The sequence below is a fragment of the Microcaecilia unicolor genome, chromosome 6 (genome assembly GCF_901765095.1).
Source record: "Microcaecilia unicolor chromosome 6, aMicUni1.1, whole genome shotgun sequence".
Lineage (NCBI taxonomy): Eukaryota > Metazoa > Chordata > Amphibia > Gymnophiona > Siphonopidae > Microcaecilia > Microcaecilia unicolor.
Genome location: NC_044036.1, coordinates 332,851,947 through 332,870,590, shown reverse-complemented (window position 1 = coordinate 332,870,590; position 18,644 = coordinate 332,851,947). Strand labels below are relative to the sequence as shown.

At 43.8% G+C, this 18,644-nt stretch overlaps 1 protein-coding gene across 3 annotated transcripts in view; it reads right to left on the bottom strand.

The window, feature by feature from the left end:
- Positions 1-12,648: 12,648 nt before the first annotated feature.
- The window catches only part of AMZ2 (archaelysin family metallopeptidase 2), a 39,659-nt gene continuing 33,663 nt past the window's right edge, over positions 12,649-18,644 (bottom strand). For 2 of the 3 annotated variants that reach the window (XM_030208480.1, XM_030208481.1), the window contains exons 6-7: positions 16,530-16,706; positions 12,650-14,214 (exon numbers count right to left, since the gene is read on the bottom strand). In XM_030208480.1, the coding sequence (XP_030064340.1) occupies positions 14,068-14,214; positions 16,530-16,706 (324 nt within the window). In that variant the 3' untranslated portion in view covers positions 12,650-14,067. Of the gene's footprint in view, positions 14,215-16,529; positions 16,707-18,644 lie in introns of all 3 variants that reach the window. The other variant, XM_030208482.1, reaches the window with a different exon arrangement.

Sequence of the window (18,644 nt, the reverse complement as noted above, 5' to 3'; positions counted from 1 at the left end):
AAATCGGAAGATGAACGTACTTCTCACAGGGTCGTCCAAATTGGTATAATCGAAAGCTGATTTTGGACGTCCCCAACTGCTTTCCGTTGCACGGACGCCCAAAGTTCAAGGGGGCCTATTGGAGGTGTAGCGAAGGCGGGACTTGGGCGTGCCTAACACATGGACATCCTCGACCCATATTGGGGAAAAAAAAAAGGGCGTCCCTGACGAGCACTTGCACAACTTTACCTGGTCGTGTTTTTCTTACGACCAAGGCACAAAAAGGTGCCTGAAATGACCAGATGACCACCGGAGAGAATCGGGGATGACCTCCCTTTACTCCCCCAGTGGTCACTAACCCCCTCCCACCCTCAAAAAATATCTTTCAAAATATTTCTTGCCAGCCTCAGATGTCATACTCGGGTCCATGACAGCAGTATGCAGGTCCCTGGAGCAGTTTTAGTGGGTGCAGTGCACTTCAGACAGGCGGACCCAGGCCCATACCCCCCTCCTACCTGTTACGTTTGTGGAGGAAACAGCGAGCCCTCCAAAACCCACCAGAAACACACTGTACCCACATCTAGGTGCCCCCTTCACCTGTAAGGGCTATGGTAGTGTACAGTTGTGGGGAGTGGGTTTTGGGGGCGGGGAGGTTGGGGGGCTCAGCACACAAGGTAAAGGAGCTATGTACCTGGGAGCAATTTATGAAGTCCACTGCAGTGCCCGGTTGGTGTCCTGGCATGTCAGAGAGACCAGTGCACTACAAATGCTAGCTCTTCCCATGACCAAAGGGCTTGCATTTGGTCGTTTCTTAGATGGGCGTCCTTGGTTTCCATTATCGCCGAAAATCAGAAACGACCAAGTCTAGGGACGACCATCTCTTGGGACGACCTAAATTTCAAGATTTGGACGTCCCTGATCATATTATCGAAACGAAAGATGGACGTCGTCCATCTTGTTTCTATAATATGGGTTTCCCTGCCCCTCCATCGGGACGTTTTGCGAGGACGTCCTCAACAAAACTTGGACATCCCTTTCGATTATGCCCCTCCATGTAGGCAGCGATTTTCTGGAGCTAGTTTGCACAGGCTTTAAGAATTTTGGGAGCTAGTTATTAAAGTAGGCCCAAAAACTTGGGCTTGGGTCCCCTCCTGAACTCGCCTTTATTTTGCTGGGGGGGGGGGGAGGAGGCAGAGCCCCGTCAGCCAAATAAACGGACTGCCGCTGCTCCGAGCCAGAAACAAGCAGAAGGGAGCGGCGGCGGGGGGGGGGGGGGGGGGAAGGAATGCATCACCTCTCCCCCCCCCAGTCCACCCCTCCCCCAAATTGCAGGGCTGGCTACACCCAGAGAGAAAGCCCATTGTTTTAAAAATTTACCAGCAATAAGTAAACAGTTGGTAAAGTAGCGTTTGATAATACTTTGAGGATAATTTGAGAAAGGCTTTTGATATGGAAAAGCTTTATAAAATTGCTCAATTTGTGTGTAAACTAGGTGCTAATGTTTATATGCATAAATGTTCAGAATACTAGCGTATACACACATGTGTGTACACATATGTGCCTACATGCCTATTTTCCCCTGAGTGCATTTCCCTTAATTGTCCAGCAGGTGGTGCCTGTCCTGTGCTTTTAAGCTGCAGCTGTTTTCCTTTCAGCGTATCTTCCACAGGAAGAGAGAAAAAGCCCTGAGGGAAAGTAACCTGCAATGCTATTGGCCAAATACCCTCAGTGTTAATGGTCTGGGCCCTGATTGGCCCTGAAGTGGAAGATCCAGCCAGAATGTGGTGGAATCAGTGTTGCCAGGTGGGCGGTTTTCCGCAACCCGCCGCGGGCAATTTTTGCCCGCGGCGGGTTGCGGTTTTTTGGGCTCCTTTTGGGTCGTTTGGGCGGTTTTAAAAGCGGTTTTTTCGGCCGCGGGGGGCGGGGTTAGTGACGTTTTGGGCGGGGTTAGTGACGTTTTGGGCGGGGGTGGGGGTGTCAGGGGCGGGGTTTGACTTCGGGCGGGTTTTGGGCTGGATTTGGGCTCGATTGGGTGGGAAAAAATTTTTCCACCTGGCAACCCTGGGTGGAATCCCCCAGTCTCAGAGTGGGAGTGTGGAGAGTAGAGATCTTTGCACTGAGACCCTGTTCAAATTCTTTGAATAGTTATTTTTCCTGAACTCCCCAGGTACTACTTAGGTAGTAGAAAAGTGTTTAGTTAATTTTAATGTTGACTCCTGTTATTTTTTTTTTTTACCTGTTATTGTTTGCTGTTCACATCTTTTCACCGTTCTAACTTTTTATGATAATAAACCTATTAGTTGTCCTGGACTGACTCAGAATCCTGGTAGTTTGTGTTCTTGGTCTGTGGTGATTTCTAGGAACTGTGAGACCCCTCTGGGATTGTGGCCCCAGTGTCCTCAGAAACCATCGGGGAATTAACTTGTGGATGGGAGACTCGCCCAGAGGCAAGCGGAACCCAGTGTGGTGGGTGGAAGGTGTCAGTGTAGGATTGCGTGCACAGGTGCAGGCGAGCCTGAGTAGTGCTGGGTTGGACCCTTTAGGTGGCTGCATGACCCTCAGGTGGGTGTTAAGCGTTTCGTGACAGTAATCATGCTCCTATCTTGCACAGTAGATATTTACAAGGGGAGGCAGTGCACATGGGCAGGGCTCCAAATTAGACACATCACTGTTACACATAGGTGCTCACATTTACACTGTTTCTACAGCTGGCAGAAGTGTGAGTACCTAAATTTGGCTTGTCGAGACTGGTTTATTCTAGTGCTGTATAACGGAGCCTAGGTACTTGGGCTCTGTTATAGAATAGGCCCCTATAGTACAGTTTCAGGGTACCTAAATGGAGGCATCGGTAGTGGGATATACTGCCCATACTTGCTTGTATGCATGGCCTATGAACTGACTAGGCAGGAGCCATCTTTTTTTGGACAATACTATCATGGCTTTTACAAGACTTCCTGCAGCACTGGACACTGACAATCGAAGAACATCTGCATTTTTCTCTCTGGTGTGAAACCTACAGAATGTGATTTACACTGACGTGTATGTGGTAATCTTGGCTGACCATCTGTTGTAAGGTACCAGCTCTGAAACAGAGGACCATCACCAAAGGCCAGGGACCTCAAGATATCATCTGCACAGAGAATTCCTGTGCCAAGATAATGACAGTTACTGCTCAGTAATCCTACTGCTGCTCCTTGTGATCTTGGGCAAGTCACTTAACCCTCCATTGCCTCAGGTACAAACTTAGATTGTGAGCCCTCCTGGGACAGAGTAAATATCCAGAGTACCTGAATGTAACTCACCTTCAGCTACTACTGAAAAAGGTGTGAGCAAAATCTGAATAAATACAGATTCTAGAATTCTAAAGAATAACAAGATTCCATGCAGAATTTCAAAGTGTAGCAACATTCCATGTAGAACCCCCCAAAGAGTAACAAGATGACTCTTTGGGGTGGAGTGGCTTAGTGGTTAGAGCACCGGTCTTGCAATCCAGAGGTGGCCGGTTCAAATCCCACAGCTGCTCCTTGTGATCTTGGGCAAGTCACTTAACCCTCCATTGCCTCAGGTACAGACTTAGATTGTGAGCCCTCCTGGGACAGAGAACTATCCAGAGTACCTGAATGTAACTCACCTTGAGCTACTACTGGAAAAGGTGTGAGCAAAATCTAAATAAATAAATAAGATTGTTCCAGAGAAGAGGTGTGTGCTCTCCAGCTTCATTGCTGACAGCTTTCACAGCGAACACAGACTGAAGACACAGTACAGCAGGCGGCCTATCTACATAGTCTTGTCCAGTAGCCAGTTGGGAAATTTCAGATTGGAGTCCGAGAGGGAAAGGAGAGACCTGCCACACAGAGGGAGCCAAAGGACTTTTCCAGGCAGCCCACAGGGTGAGGTTACTTATTCTTCTTATAGTCGGGGTGAGATAGAAAGCATTGCCAAGCGAGTCAGACCCTTCTGGCATGTGATCTTAGGGTAGCACTGGTTATGTCATGTCTGAGGAATATTTATTAGTTGCACTGATATTGTTACCTTACTGTTCTAGCATATACTGATAAGTCTTGCTAAGTTTTTCTTATTGCTTTTGCCATATTAATATATCTATCCTATTTTATATATATATATATATATATATATATATATATATACTAGTGAAAAAGGCCAGTTTCTGAAACGAATGAAACGGGCGCTAGGAAGGTGTTTCCTCGGAGTGTGTATGTCTGATAGAGTGTATGAGAGAGAGAGAGAGGGAGAGAGTGAATATGCGAGTGTGTGTGTGTGACAGAGAGAGAGTGAGACTGGGTGTGTGTGCGAGAGAGTGAGACTGGGTGTGTGTGATAATGAGAGTCTGTGGGGGGAGGGTCCCCTCTCCTCACTCCCTCCCAGTTCCAGTGTGGTCCATCCAGTTCCAGGGTTGTTGTCACTCCCCACTTCCCCCCCCCTTCCATGGTCATCCCTACCTCCGTTCCAGGTTTGGTCCCTCCCTACTTCCCAGTTCCTGGTCCCCCACTCCCTCCCTCCAGGTTCCTGCTCCTTCCCTCTGTGTTTGTAGATCCTCCCTCCCTCTCTCCGTCCCTGTTTCTGGATCCCTTCGTCCGTCACAGTTGGAGGGTCCTCTCTCCCTCCCAGTTCCAGAGTGCTCCCTGTCTTTTCTGCCTTTTCTCCTACATTGCCCTGCCATGCGGTATCTGTCCCCAAGAACCCCATGTCCACCATCATTCCCTTTCTGTTCCCATCCATGGCCCTCCCCCTGAGTTATGCGGTTGCCGGTGCCCCCGAGATCGCCGGTCACCGCCCCCCCCCCCCCCCCGTGTCTTACCCCCGTTATAAAGTGCTGCACGCAGCAGGCCAGGCCATCCATGCCCCTCCCCATGAGCTCTCCAGTCGCCCCTGCCCCTGAGATCGGCGGTCACCATTTCCATCCCTGGCCCACCAACCTTTTTCTTGTCCCACAGAAGCTCCGGTGTAGTACTGCACGCAGTACGCCTCGCCAGCCCAGCAGTTCACTTCCTTTCGGGTCGTCTTCCCTCCTTGTGTTCCGCCCTCTTGTGACGTAATTTCCGGAAGGGCGGGACACAGGGAGGGAAGTCGACCCAAAGAGAAGAGATATGAGAGGCAGTGTTCGTTCATTGGAGGGGGCGTGGTCTGCTGCTAGGAAGGGGGGGCGGGTGGAGCGGCGAAGTTGTGGGCGTAGCGGTAGCATCGGTGGGTGGGCGAGCGATGGACCTGGGGCGGGTAGCGGCCAGAGGCTTTGTGGGATGTTTTGCGCAGGAAAGCGTGTTGTCCTCAGGTTCCTGCCAGGGGGGATCCGGGGGGGGGGGGGGGGGCAGAAACGCGAAGGGAGGGGGGTGTTGAAGTCGGTGGGAGGGACGGGAGGGGCGTTGAAGTGGCAGCGTTGTAGGAACAGAGTGACATCTGTGAGGTTGGGGGCGTGGTCTGGTGGTTCGAGCGATCCCTTCACTGTTATAGATCCGCCCTCGACGTCATAACGTTTGACGCGAGGGCAGGGCAGAGAGACACTGTGAGTGGGATGGCTTCACCACCATGAATCCACGAACCCTTCAGCCTGGGAGTGACGTCAGATGGCTTCAGAACGTTGAGGGTGCGTTTTATTGTTCAACATTTTTATTGATGATAAACATATATTATCACAACAATAGTCATGGGTACACGCAGTGTTACCCAAAGACTTCCATTCTTACAAACCATAACATCATCCATCATCAAACTTTTAAACCATTTTCTCCCCTTCTCCCTCCCACCCATCCCACGTGTCTCCCCACCGAACCCTGAGTTCTTATAGACTCGGTGGGCGGAATCTCTCCCTTTCTTTTCCAAGATTATGGCTAATACTTGTCAAATCCCCCCTCCCCTTCCCTTCACCCATCCCAACCCCATCCCTTTACATTACACAGAGTCTGACACCTTTCTCTGTTTATCCAGTTTATATCCAAGAGAGACAAATTTAAACAGCATAGTCTAAGGCCATTTCATTCTTCAGACCAGTGTGTGGGTATCCAAATGTCCCCCCAACATTGAAAGTATGGGAGGGCCTGCTTGTTACATGTGTCTTTCCAAGCCCCTCCGTATGAATCTAGTGGCCTAATTTAATAGTTTAAGTACCTATACTGTCTGCTTTAAATGGGGTTGCATATTAATCTCACAGTCTTCCCTCTCCACCCCTAAAACCACATGTTCAATGTAATACACCAGCAGATTTAAAAGTTTAACAAATAACTCCTTCCTCTGGGTGTCAGGGTCTCCCACATTGGTTCCCACTGCGCCCTGAACCTCTGGCCCGGTGTACTATCTATCTCTTGGACTCCACACCGGTCAACTCGCATTTGCTTAAGCATTTGACCCCGCCACACCTGTAAGGGAGGCTCCTCCTTGCCTCTCCAAAACTGCAAAATTGAATTAATGCCATAGTACACTCCAATACGTAAAAACGCTTTGAGACCCTCTGGAGGTGTTGCTGTGTATCTAAAGTTATTGAATAGTATTTGTGGATCTCTAATAAAAGTGCAGTTCCAAATCCGGTCTACTTCTTGCCCCACCCGTTTCCAAAATCTTTCTACTTGTTTGCAACTCCAAAACATATGTCCCAGTGAGGCCATTTCATAATTACATTTCGGACATTTCCCATTTTCCGCAAATCCAGCTTTAAATGCTCTTCTTGGAGATATATGAGTTCTTAGGAGCCACTTATATAACCTCTCTCTCTGCGGTATTGATAACCTTTGCCTGTATAAAGACTGCAGGTACATTTTACAGACTTCAGGGGAAATCGTACACTCTAAATCCCGTGACCACCTTTGTGCCAACCCCATGTAATCTAGCTCAGCCGTTGAATCCTTAAGCTGTTGATGATGAAACTTTAAGGGAACAGCAAGCTGAGCTTCTAGGGTGAAATCCTCTGACAGGACCTCCACCACATCCTCCGTCAAATCTTTCCAATCCAAAGAGGCCAAATAATGTTTTAATTGATAGTATGCAAAGTGATTATTCCCCGATATCTTATACTTTTGTTGAAGCTCAAGATATGAATATATTTTCCCTTCTTCAGTCACAATATTTGCTAAGTACACTATTCCTTGTTTTTCCCATTTGTGAAATATTCCACCCCCTTGGCCTGGAAGAAAGGCCGGATTATTACGGATCGACAACCAAGGTGATACCCGGGCCGAGAAATGGCGTCTCCTGCATGTCCACCTCCAGGTCTCCCTAAGGGCTCGCAATAGCGGGTGTATTTTAAATGCATCTACAGGTAAAGCAACCCCGGTATGCAGCAGTGAGCTGAAATGTATCCGAGGGTGCGTTTTATTATATTATATATATATATAAAATGTATAAAACCAATAAATTGTAATATATTTCCAAAGCGTGGCACTCTTTTCATATTGCAGCAAAACCTTCGTGAGAACCCTTTATTTTATTTTTGTTACATTTGTACCCCGCGCTTTCCCACTCATGGCAGGCTCAATGCGGCTTACATGGGGCAATGGAGGGTTAAGTGACTTGCCCAGAGTCACAAGGAGCTGCCTGTGCCTGAAGTGGGAATCGAACTCAGTTCCTCAGGACCAAAGTCCACCACCCTAACCACTAGGCCACTCCTCCACTGTTGCTACTGTTTGAGATTCTACATGGAATGTTGCTATTCCACTAGCAACATTCCATGTAGAAGTCGGCCCTTGCAGATCACCAATGTGGCCGCGCAGGCCTCTGCTTCTGTGAGTCTGATGTCCTGCACGTACGTGCAGGACGTCAGACTCACAGAAACAGAAGCCTGCGCAGCCTTCTACATGGAATGTTGCTAGTGGAATAGCAACATTCCATGTAGAATCTCCAATAGTATCTATTTTATTTTTGTTACATTTGTACCCTGCGCTTTCCCACTCATGGCAGGCTCAATGCGACTTATATGGGGCAATAGAGGGTTAAGTGACTTGCCCAGAGTCACAAGGAGCTGCCTGTGCCTGAAGTGGGATTCGAACTCCGTTCCTCAGTTCCCCAGGACCAAAGTCCACCACCCTAACCACTAGGCCACTCCTCCACTATTGCTACTATTTGAGATTCTACATGTAATGTTGCTATTCCACTAGCAACATTCCATGTAGAAGTCAGCCCTTGCAGATCACCAATGTGGCCGCGCAGGCTTCAGACTCACAGAAACAGAAGCCTGCGCAGCCTTCCACATGGAATGTTGCTAGTGGAATAGCGAGTCTGACGTTCTGCAGAAACAGAAGCCTGCACAGCCTTCTACATGGAATGTTGCTAGTGGAATAGCAACATTCCATGTAGAATCTCCAATAGTATCTATTTTATTTTTGTTACATTTGTACCCTGCGCTTTCACACTCATGGCAGGCTCAATGCGACTTATATGGGGCAATAGAGGGTTAAGTGACTTGCCCAGAGTCACAAGGAGCTGCCTGTGCCTGAAGTGGGATTCGAACTCCCTTCCTCAGTTCCCCAGGACCAAAGTCCACCACCCTAACCACTAGGCCACTCCTCCACTATTGCTACTATTTGAGATTCTACATGTAATGTTGCTATTCCACTAGCAACATTCCATGTAGAAGTCAGCCCTTGCAGATCACCAATGTGGCCGCGCAGGCTTCAGACTCACAGAAACAGAAGCCTGCGCAGCCTTCCACATGGAATGTTGCTAGTGGAATAGCAACATTCCATGTAGAATCTCCAGTAGTAGCAACATTCCATGTAGAATCTCCAATAGTATCTATTTTATTTTTGTTACATTTGTACCCTGCGCTTTCCCACTCATGGCAGGCTCAATGCAGCTTACATGGGGCAATGGAGGGTTAAGTGACTTGCCCAGAGTCACAAGGAGCTGCCTGTGCCGGGAATCGAACTCAGTTCCCCAGGACCAAAGTCCACCACCCTAACCACTAGGCCACTCCTCCACTCACTTTTTGTTTTGGGACCACTTTAGGGCAAAATCATACTCTAAACAGATAAGCCACAAGCTCTTAACCAGAGTTATTGATTAGCCCTACAAATCCATTTATTTATTTATTTGTTGCATTCGTATCCCACATTTTCCCACCTATTTGCAGGCTCAATGTGGCTTACATTGTTCCGTCATGGCGATCGCCATTTCCGGAGTGAGAGAGATACAGTGGTATTACATTAGAGATCGTGATTGGCATAGTAGATTAAACATTCAGGTATAAAGAGTTCATATTCGGAGTAGGAGATAGAGTGGTATTGTGTTAAAGTTCGTTCACGGTAGGGTAGACTTTGGTAGTCAAGTATAGAGAGAGTTGGGTTTTATCTAGTTCTGGCTTGAGTTTCTTTATCTGGTAGTTAGGCTGTATCGTTGTGGTATGCCTTGTTGAACAGGCTGGTCTTCAGTGATCTCCGAAAGTTAGTTAGGTCGCGGATTTTTCTCACGGCAAGTGGTAATGCATTCCATAGCTGCGTGCTAATGTAGGGGAACCTGGATGCATATGTTAATTTATATTTTAGCCCTTTGCAGCTAGAATTGCCCCCAGGAAGTGGGCAGATGTATAACAGTGCATGCAGGGAGTGATGTCAGGGATAATAAAGTAAGCATAAGGGGTAGAATTGGGCAGAGTTTGGAGGTTAATGTGTTGCTTAACATACTGTATATGTGCATTACCCTGAGGTAACACGGAGTCTAGACCAGCCTCAAGCCAGGAGCAGACTAGTAACCCTACCTGCAAAAAAAGCAGAAACAAAAGTAGGCTCCCTGGTAACAGGTCTTCATGTGGATTAGAAAGACTCCTGTTCTTTATCTTCATGTAGCAAAGCTGCAGAAACCAGGTAACACACACAGGAATACGTGTTTAGGGTTTAACAGGACAAGCAGCCAAACTTATGATATGTAACTTCCTGATTTATTGGACACAGGGGTAGGTAAGCTCTAGGATTACCAGTAACTAGAGACCTGCTCTCGTTAGTACAGTACATGTTCCTTCCTGATCTCAAAGCACATCAGCTCCAGGGACAGAAATACCCACTGTACCTGAATGTCCACTGCTTAAATATCTTTCAGGCTTGGAGGTGGTATATAAGAAATTAAAGCAAGAAAAAAAAAGCTGGATACCCAGTATTCTGAACAGCAACAAAACTCTCAAAAATAGAATTTTATCTAATGGTTTTGAGATGAGCTGTTTACTGTGTGCATTTCATATCATATATGAACTAACTGATTTCTGCAAACTACTGAAGACCCATCTCTTTAACACGGCATACCACAAAGATCAACAAATGTGAACTCCTCCACACATATCCAGAATTGTCTTATAATATTTGCTGTTACTCTACTATCATGCTTTATCATTATCATGTTACCCAAAATCCTTCTGTAATACTAAACGTTGACTTTCTCATATATTTCCACTATCCCTGATGTATTGTAAGCCACATTGAGCCTGCAAAGAGGTGGGAAAATGTGGGATACAAATGCAATAAATAAATAAATACAATCAAGAAAAATAACCCTTTGCTTATAATGTAGAATTTAAATAGTTAATTCATACTGGAGACAATTACGTCTGTCTGCGTGGGATATGGCTTCTTCCTCCCAAAATCCCAAGGGATGCTGAATATAAATGAATCTCCTATGGAGGAATCTAATTAGTTCCAGGAAGAGTCTGCTTTGTCAGACTTAAGAGTACTGAGAAAAAAATTTGTAAACCCCAAGTGTAATAAGAACCTTAGTCTTCTTCATATGCAATGAAAAGGGTACACATTACACAATTCTGTGTTTCTTGAGAAAACAGTAATATACAAAATAGGAACAATAATTCAGAATCAGTATGTGAAATACTTAAGTGAACCCCTTAGTTTCTTTAGCATAATTGGCTAATTCAAATCAGCTGCTGAAATAATTGGATGATGAGTAAATCTGCACTACTGACTTTGGTGATCCTGGATGATCGGAAGGTTTTAGTTTGGTTTTCACCATAAAAGTTGTTAGAACGTATTGTGCCCCAATGAAAAGAAATTTTAGAGGACCTGTGGAAAGAGTGTAACTGACACTTATCTGTCTGGACAGAGTTACAAGGCCATTTGTAAACATTTAGGGCTCCATCCATCAATTGTCAAGTCCATAAATTAAATTTAGAAAAGAAAAAAAAAAAAGCCGAGGACCAGAGTGATTCCACCCAACAGCAGTCACCTAAAAGAAATAATAATTCACAAGATGACAAAAGCACTCCAGCTCAACATCTAAGGGCCTGTATGCCTCTCACTGTTGCTTACGTGAAAGCTCACAATCCTCTTATCAGATCAAATTACAAAGATACCTTGTTAATCTTTCTGCCAAATAAATAATTAAAAATTCATACTGATATACTCCAATCCAGTATTACACTATATTGCCATTCACCATAAATTTTATATATATATTTCTTTTTTTGAGCACACCCAGATATTTCCACTATCTTCAGCATTTAGATATACTTCTGCCTAGTGGTATAGCACTTCTTTCATCGGGTTACTCATTTTATGTGTGTATAAGTGCTAACGGGTTGGTACATTCACTGGACTTTTTTAAACAATGTACCTTCTAAACCAACCCTTGTACGATAAGATATATAAACCAACACCAGTTCACTTCATAGAGTAATACTTAGTAATACTTCAAGAATGGCAATAATCTCAATAAATCAACCAGCACTTATCTTTCTTCGTTCTGCTTCCTCAGTGCCTCGCTACTTCCAAAGGCCAAAATATTAGAAAACAACCAACTGCCTTCCCCTGAACGCGCCCGACTCCGCGGGTTTCAGGATTCTTTCTTCAGGGACTAGAATTAAGGGAGAGGTAGAGAGTCTGGGTGAGGCTTCTTGGAAGCCAGCTGGGATGAAGGGAGTGTCCAGCCTGAAGAAATGAGTACTGAACAGGCTTTTCCCTAGCTCGGGAGAGTTGGAAGAGGGCGACCTGAGAAATGTTTGAAGATGCACACTGACCAGGGAAGAATCAGAGTGACGTCATAAAAGGAACTTCCTGTGTGAAATCACAAGACGGGCGCCTATATAAGCTACCAATTTGAATACCAGAACCATCTTGCAGTTTGCTCTACAAGGATAGATGGTGCAGAGGGCGGCTTTAACCCTAGTCCCTGAAGAAAGAATCCTGAAACCCGTGGAGTCGGGCACGTTCAGGGGAAGGCAGTTGGTTGTTTTCTAATATTTTGGCCTTTGGAAGTAGCGAGGCACTGAGGAAGCAGAACGAAGAAAGATAAGTGCTGGTTGATTTATTGAGATTATTGCCATTCTTGAAGTATTACTAAGTATTACTCTATGAAGTGAACTGGTGTTGGTTTACATATCTTATCGTACAAGGGTTGGTTTAGAAGGTACATTGTTTAAAAAAGTCCAGTGAATGTACCAACCCGTTAGCACTTATACACACATAAAATGAGTAACCCGATGAAAGAAGTGCTATACCACTAGGCAGAAGTATATCTAAATGCTGAAGATAGTGGAAATATCTGGGTGTGCTCAAAAAAAGAAATATATATATATATAAAAAATTTATGGTGAATAGCAATATAGTGTAATACTGGATTGGAGTATATCAGTATCAATTTTTACTAGGTAGCGATCCTGGTTCCAGCAGTGGATTATTTATTTATAGCATTTATATCCCACATTTTCCCACCCATGGGCAGGCTCAATGTGGCTTACATCAGTCTGCAAAAACATACATCAATTCAGCAAACAATCAATTATATTCTAACTATTTATCAGAGACTATTGGATATTTAATATTTCGTTGTTGGTAATTAAATAATTAAAACATCCTTTTTGTAAGTCGTTTATTCAGTAACGTTCTTGCTCTCTCTTATTTCAGAATTTAGATTAGGACCTCTGCTCAAGTATAAGCTGTGCTAAAATACAGACCATCTTAGGGGGGGTTCACAAACTTTTTCTGAGCCCTATAGAACCCTTACCAATTGTGTACTGCTTTCGATTAATCTTAGATACAAGTCTTCTGTATTATAGCAACAAAAATAAAGCAGGGTCACCAAGAAGAATCAAAATCAATCTCTCCTTGGCCAATGTCCGACAGGTCCTCTATACAGCTGCCAAAAACCCTATCTGTTTCAAAAGAAAGACTTGATTTTCAAGAAGGGGAAGGGAACTTTAACATCTTGGTACGTGAATGTGGCAAAGCGGTTGCTGTTGAGACAGCCCTGCCTATAACTGAGAAAGTGAGCACAGACACACCCTGGTTACCAGGAAAAAAAAAACAGCAGATCACCAGGAGTTGACTAAACAAATTAGAAGACTTATATTTCAGAAGCACTGCCAAGTTTTCTCTTCGTAAACAAGCAAAAGGTTTGTACTTTGGAACACCTTTTCATCTAATCCCCTTTATGGAATGAAACCTTCCTGAGGACCAACAGAGGAAAAGAAGCAGGGAAAATTAATTTGGGAGATTTTATTAAATGGCAACGTGAAAAGAAAAAAGACCAGCTGGAGCATTATGTATTCAGTAATTTTCCCAGAGAAAGGAAAAGTACTTGAACACGTTTTCTTAAAGTGAGGCCTTAAAAAAAGCTCAATGGCAGAATATTTGGGGGTTCTTTGTAATAGCAGATGCTGTCTGTACAACTATCATGCATTAAATTTTATGTAGTTTCATTTAGATTTTGTCAGTTGCACAGATCATTAACATATGACGTAGTTAAATGTATTAGCAGGTCTAATACTGAAGCGTGTGCTTCAAACTGATCAACAGACATACAAATCTCACCTATGAGATGCTTAAATTGACAATCCCAGGTCAATCTCTGAAGTCACGTGAGAATTTCAGGGCTATTTAAGCCCATTCAAAGCTGCTCGCTGGAGTAAACAATGTTGCATGTTTTTTGGCTTGTGTAGCATTCCAATACACATCAGCTGGCCAATTGCCATAATAGAAATAAAATGACTATGATGTAGCATACACAACCCCAAAGGCATATGACACAATTCATTATAATTATTACTGCATTCTTCTCCTACCAGGACTGTCAATGACTGCACCTGACGTTGGACCATGAATGGCAGCAGCTCTGTACTTTCACTCTAGAGACAGTACGTGCTCAATTCATTCACTGCTGCAGCAAGTCCAGACATTTCAGGATCCACCCTCTGTGCTCCTTAAAATCTTCCACTGCCTTGGGCGAATGGCGTGTTTTATGACTGCAACCAGGATCCTCCACACCACAGCCTCCTCCATCAATCCAGTGCAGCAAAGCCTGGAAACATATGAGCAGCAGCAGAGTCAAATCCAAATGAACAGTTAAAAAAAAAAAAAACACCAAACACAACATAAAACAAACAGTGTTTATATTCTTACTGAAGATCAGTAACGTCCAACTGCAATGGCCTACAGACATATTTTCCCCCTTGAACTATGTTATAAAATGTCATTTTATTTTAATACTGAAAACCTTCCATACAGACTACAGCATAGTTAATTTTTTTTTTCAGTCTAGCTGACCACTTCTTTCAGCACAAAGTATCAGAGTTGGTTTACATTGCAGGCTATTGAACAAGTGCTACTGCTCAGAAATCAGGGGGTTTACTGCTGGTCTCTAATCAAACCCTAGTTCTCAGATACAGACATTCTGGCTAGTAATACCCCTTCCTAACATGGTAGGCCCTCAACGAACACAGCTGCTATTACAACCAAAATTGTATTTATTTATTAGGACTTTATTAACCGCCTTTACGAAGAAACTCACCCAAGGCAGTGAACAGGGACATAAGCACTGCCATACTACGACAGACCGAACGTCCATCAAGCCCAACATTCTGTTTCCAACAGTGGCCAATCCAGGCCACAAGTACCTGGCAAGATCCCAGAACAGCAAAACAGATTTTATGCTGCTTATCCTAGAAATAAGCAATGGATTTTCCCAAGTTCATCTTAATTAGAGCATATGGACTTTTCTTTTAGGAAATTAGCCAAACTTTTTTTTTAGACCCTGCTAAGCTAACTGCTTTTACCACATTCTCTGGCAACAAATTTCAGAGTTTAATTACATGTTGAGTGAAGAAATATTCTCTCAGATTTGTTTTAAATTTACTACTTAATAGCTTCATTGCGTGCCCCCTAGTCCTAGTATTTTTTGGGAACAGTAAACAAGCGATTCACGTCTATCTGTTCCACTCCACTCATTATTTTATAGACCATTATCATATCTCCCCTCAGCCATCTTTTCTCAGCTGAAGAGCCCTAGCCGCTTTAGCCTTTCCTCATAGGGAAGTCGTTCCATCCCCTTTATCCCGGTTCATGTGTTTTACTGTGACCATACCTCTTTTTTCAGGAATCACCAGGTCTCAGAGATGCCTATTATATCTATCTTTTCATTTAGTGCAATATATTCTAACTCTCCCATCTTATTTTTTTAGGTTTTTGACATTTGCATATAAACATTTCAAACATTGTTTGTTGTTCCTATTCACAGCTTGCTCAGCAGTTGAGTACTAATTTGCAATCTTGAAAATCAGTCTGCTCTTTATTTAAAGACATCTGATCTACTGTAGTTTCAGTTGCAACCTCACTATTGGGGTGCCCCACCTTCCCTGTTTTGGTGATATCTTTTAAAGATCTTGTTCCAAACCATGCACTTTTGATCGACTGTCGGCCTTCAACCAATTTCTAGTTTAAAAGCTGCTCTAATCTCCTTGATATAAACAACTTACATTGTATTAACAGCTTAACAATTGTAAAGTGATTAAATGTCAATGTAAACAAAACCACTCGTATTTACGTTTCAGTGCAGCATTCTTACCGTCATCATATTGATCTGTGAGATAACTAGAATCTGTACAGTAGGATGTGATAATATTAAGTCAACATGAGACTAATGTGCAAATGTTGGAGTACATCATGAACCTTCTAGGCGACACAGGTTCCCTTCTCCAGGTGTGTTCACCCGGTTGCAAAGTTCATTTATTACACTATCTTCAGGTTATTCTCATAAACAAGAGTCAAGTTACAAGGAATCTATTCTGTCATAAGCTGATATGAACATTCAGCAGAGATAAGTCTGAAGTATGACACTGCCTAATGCTAACTAGGCTTTAGCCAATGAGATTTCTTGAAAGCTCTCTGAACCCTCCTTCGATCTTAATGTCTTAGGTTTCAGCCAATGAGATTTCTTGAAAGCTCTCTGAACCTTCCTTAGATCTTAATGCCTTAGGTTTCAGCCAATGAGATTTCTTGAAAGCTCTCTGAACCCTCCTTTGATCTTAATGCCTTAGGTTTTAGCCAATGAGATTTCTTGAAAGCTCTCTGAACCCTCCTTAGATCTTAATGCCTTACATTTCAGGCAATCAGATTTCTTGAAAGCTCTCTGAATACTGCTGAGATCTTAATGCTTGCCAGTAATTCCTTCACCGTGGCCATGACTCCTTCCCTCTGATCAGTATTTAGAGAAGAGTTATGCCATGCTTTCATTCTCACAAGATTTCAGCTTTTCCTTCAGCGACTTCTTGATTTTAACAGAATTACACATTCAAAAACCCTTTTCTTTCCCAGCTACTTAGTACTGACTTTCTTTACCTTGTACCTCTCTGCTATGTTGAAGCCAAGTGCACAGTGGAGCTTGCGTAAACAGATGGGGCATAACTCGGGTGGTCGTCGATCTGATTCCTCCAGATGGTTGGAACCCTGCATGACGCACTGCAGCCACTGACAGTGGCGAAGCCCAAAGATGTGTCCCAGTTCATGGGTCAGGGTCTGCAACACAATACATTAATTGCTGTAGCCACTATTTATCGTGGAAGCTCCTGTTTATCACTACCCTATAGTCCCACAGCAGGCTTACAAATAAGTGTCCACAGGGATTCTGACACAGTGTGCTGTACTGACAGCTTCAGGTCCCAAAGAACAACCCATGTAATAGGTTCCAATCAAAAGTACATATGGGCTATAACATCCGAACTGGGCTTTGATAACAAATGAACATGAGCACACAATCCCAAGGTTATTTTTTCTTTTTATATTACAATCTGATCCCTCTGGATAGTCACCTAAAATCCAAATCTTCATGTTTTAACAAGTTAATGGCAGTAAAATGATTTATGCATTAAAAAAAAGGATCATTTGTCAAAAAGGTTTAGAAAGCACACAACTGGCTTAGTTGGAACTTGAAATGTGACACTTCACTTCTAAACACATGAGCTGCATGAGAGCAATGTTCAACTTTAGCTGGACCCAGAAAAAACACAAACATAGGGTGCACAAGCATCTTGCTCAATTCAGTTTGCTTTGTGTGTCCTTCACTGAGGTGACGCACCTTATTTTACAAATACAAAACCGGTTGACTTGAAGAAGAATACACATTTGGAGTGGAACAGTTAAGCAGCCTCATTTTTTGATCTGGACTTTTGTAATTTTTATTTTATTTATTTTTGTTACATTTGTATCCCGCACTTTTTCCCACTCATGGCAGGCTCAATGCGGCAGGCAATGGAGGGTTAAGTGACTCGCCCAGAGTCACAAGGTGCTGCCTGTGCTGGGAATTGAACTCAGTTCCCCAGGGCCAAAGTCCACCACCCTAACCACTAGGCCACTCCTCCTTTCTTTTTTTTTAGACAGTGTTCTAGACATCTGATCCAATCAAACCCTAGATCTTTGAGAAGGACATTTGATCACAATTCAGGAGGTAAAAAGGGCCTCTTGAGTGCACAAATTTACAGAATACTAGCTCCTATGTGCGTCAGGGTACACTTATTTACAAAAGTGCCAGCAGGGTGCCTAAGTGTTATTCTAAGGGCACCAGTATCTGACATGGTGCAGAGCACGGGTACAACTCCCACTTAAGCACGGAATAAAGTTACTTAGATACATCCTTGCTGCATTTGCACGACTGCAGTTATGTCAGGTCTACGGTCAGCGTAACTGCAGGCGTATAAATGTAAAAACATGCTGATACCGTGTTACAATAGTATTGTAGAATGGAATCTGGACACCCAGATGCTGTTACAGAACAGGCTCTCGGCATGTGTCCTTGGGGCACCTAAATGGAGGCCCCCATAGTGCTTTCTTTTACTAAGCCTGAAAAGAGCATATCCATATCTTACCAAAACAGGGTCATCGTCTCCCCCAAAAGGCTACTTGTGTTTGTATCTGAATTCAACAAAGTTTGGGACAAGCATGTAGGATCTCTAAGGGAGAGAGTAGATGGTACGGATGGACAGACTGGATAGGCCATATGGTCTTTATCTGTCTAAATTTTTCTGTCTCTATGTAAAGGGATTGCTTCACATACATTAGATGGCACAGAAAAGTCTGACCACGTTTTTTTGTTTGGTTCAATACAAGGAATCCTCGTTTGAACTTTAAAATACAGTTTAATCAGCACAAACTATCCTTTCTGGATGCCCTGATAACTAAAGGTCGTTACAGATTTATTACCTCACTGTTTAAGAAACCTACAGACAAAAATAGTTATCTACATTACACCAGCTATCAGAACAACTTAAGGGCAATTTACCATAGCGCCAGTTTCTGCGTTTACATTGACACTGCTCTGAACCTGCTCACTTTAGACGCCAGTTGGCTAAACTCACAGCTAAGTTTGCAAATAGGGGGTTTATCCAAAGCGCTGCACTGAGGGGGGAAAGCCCGTTAACATTGTAGAGAGGATCTACAGGAAATAAAGAGAAACAAGTT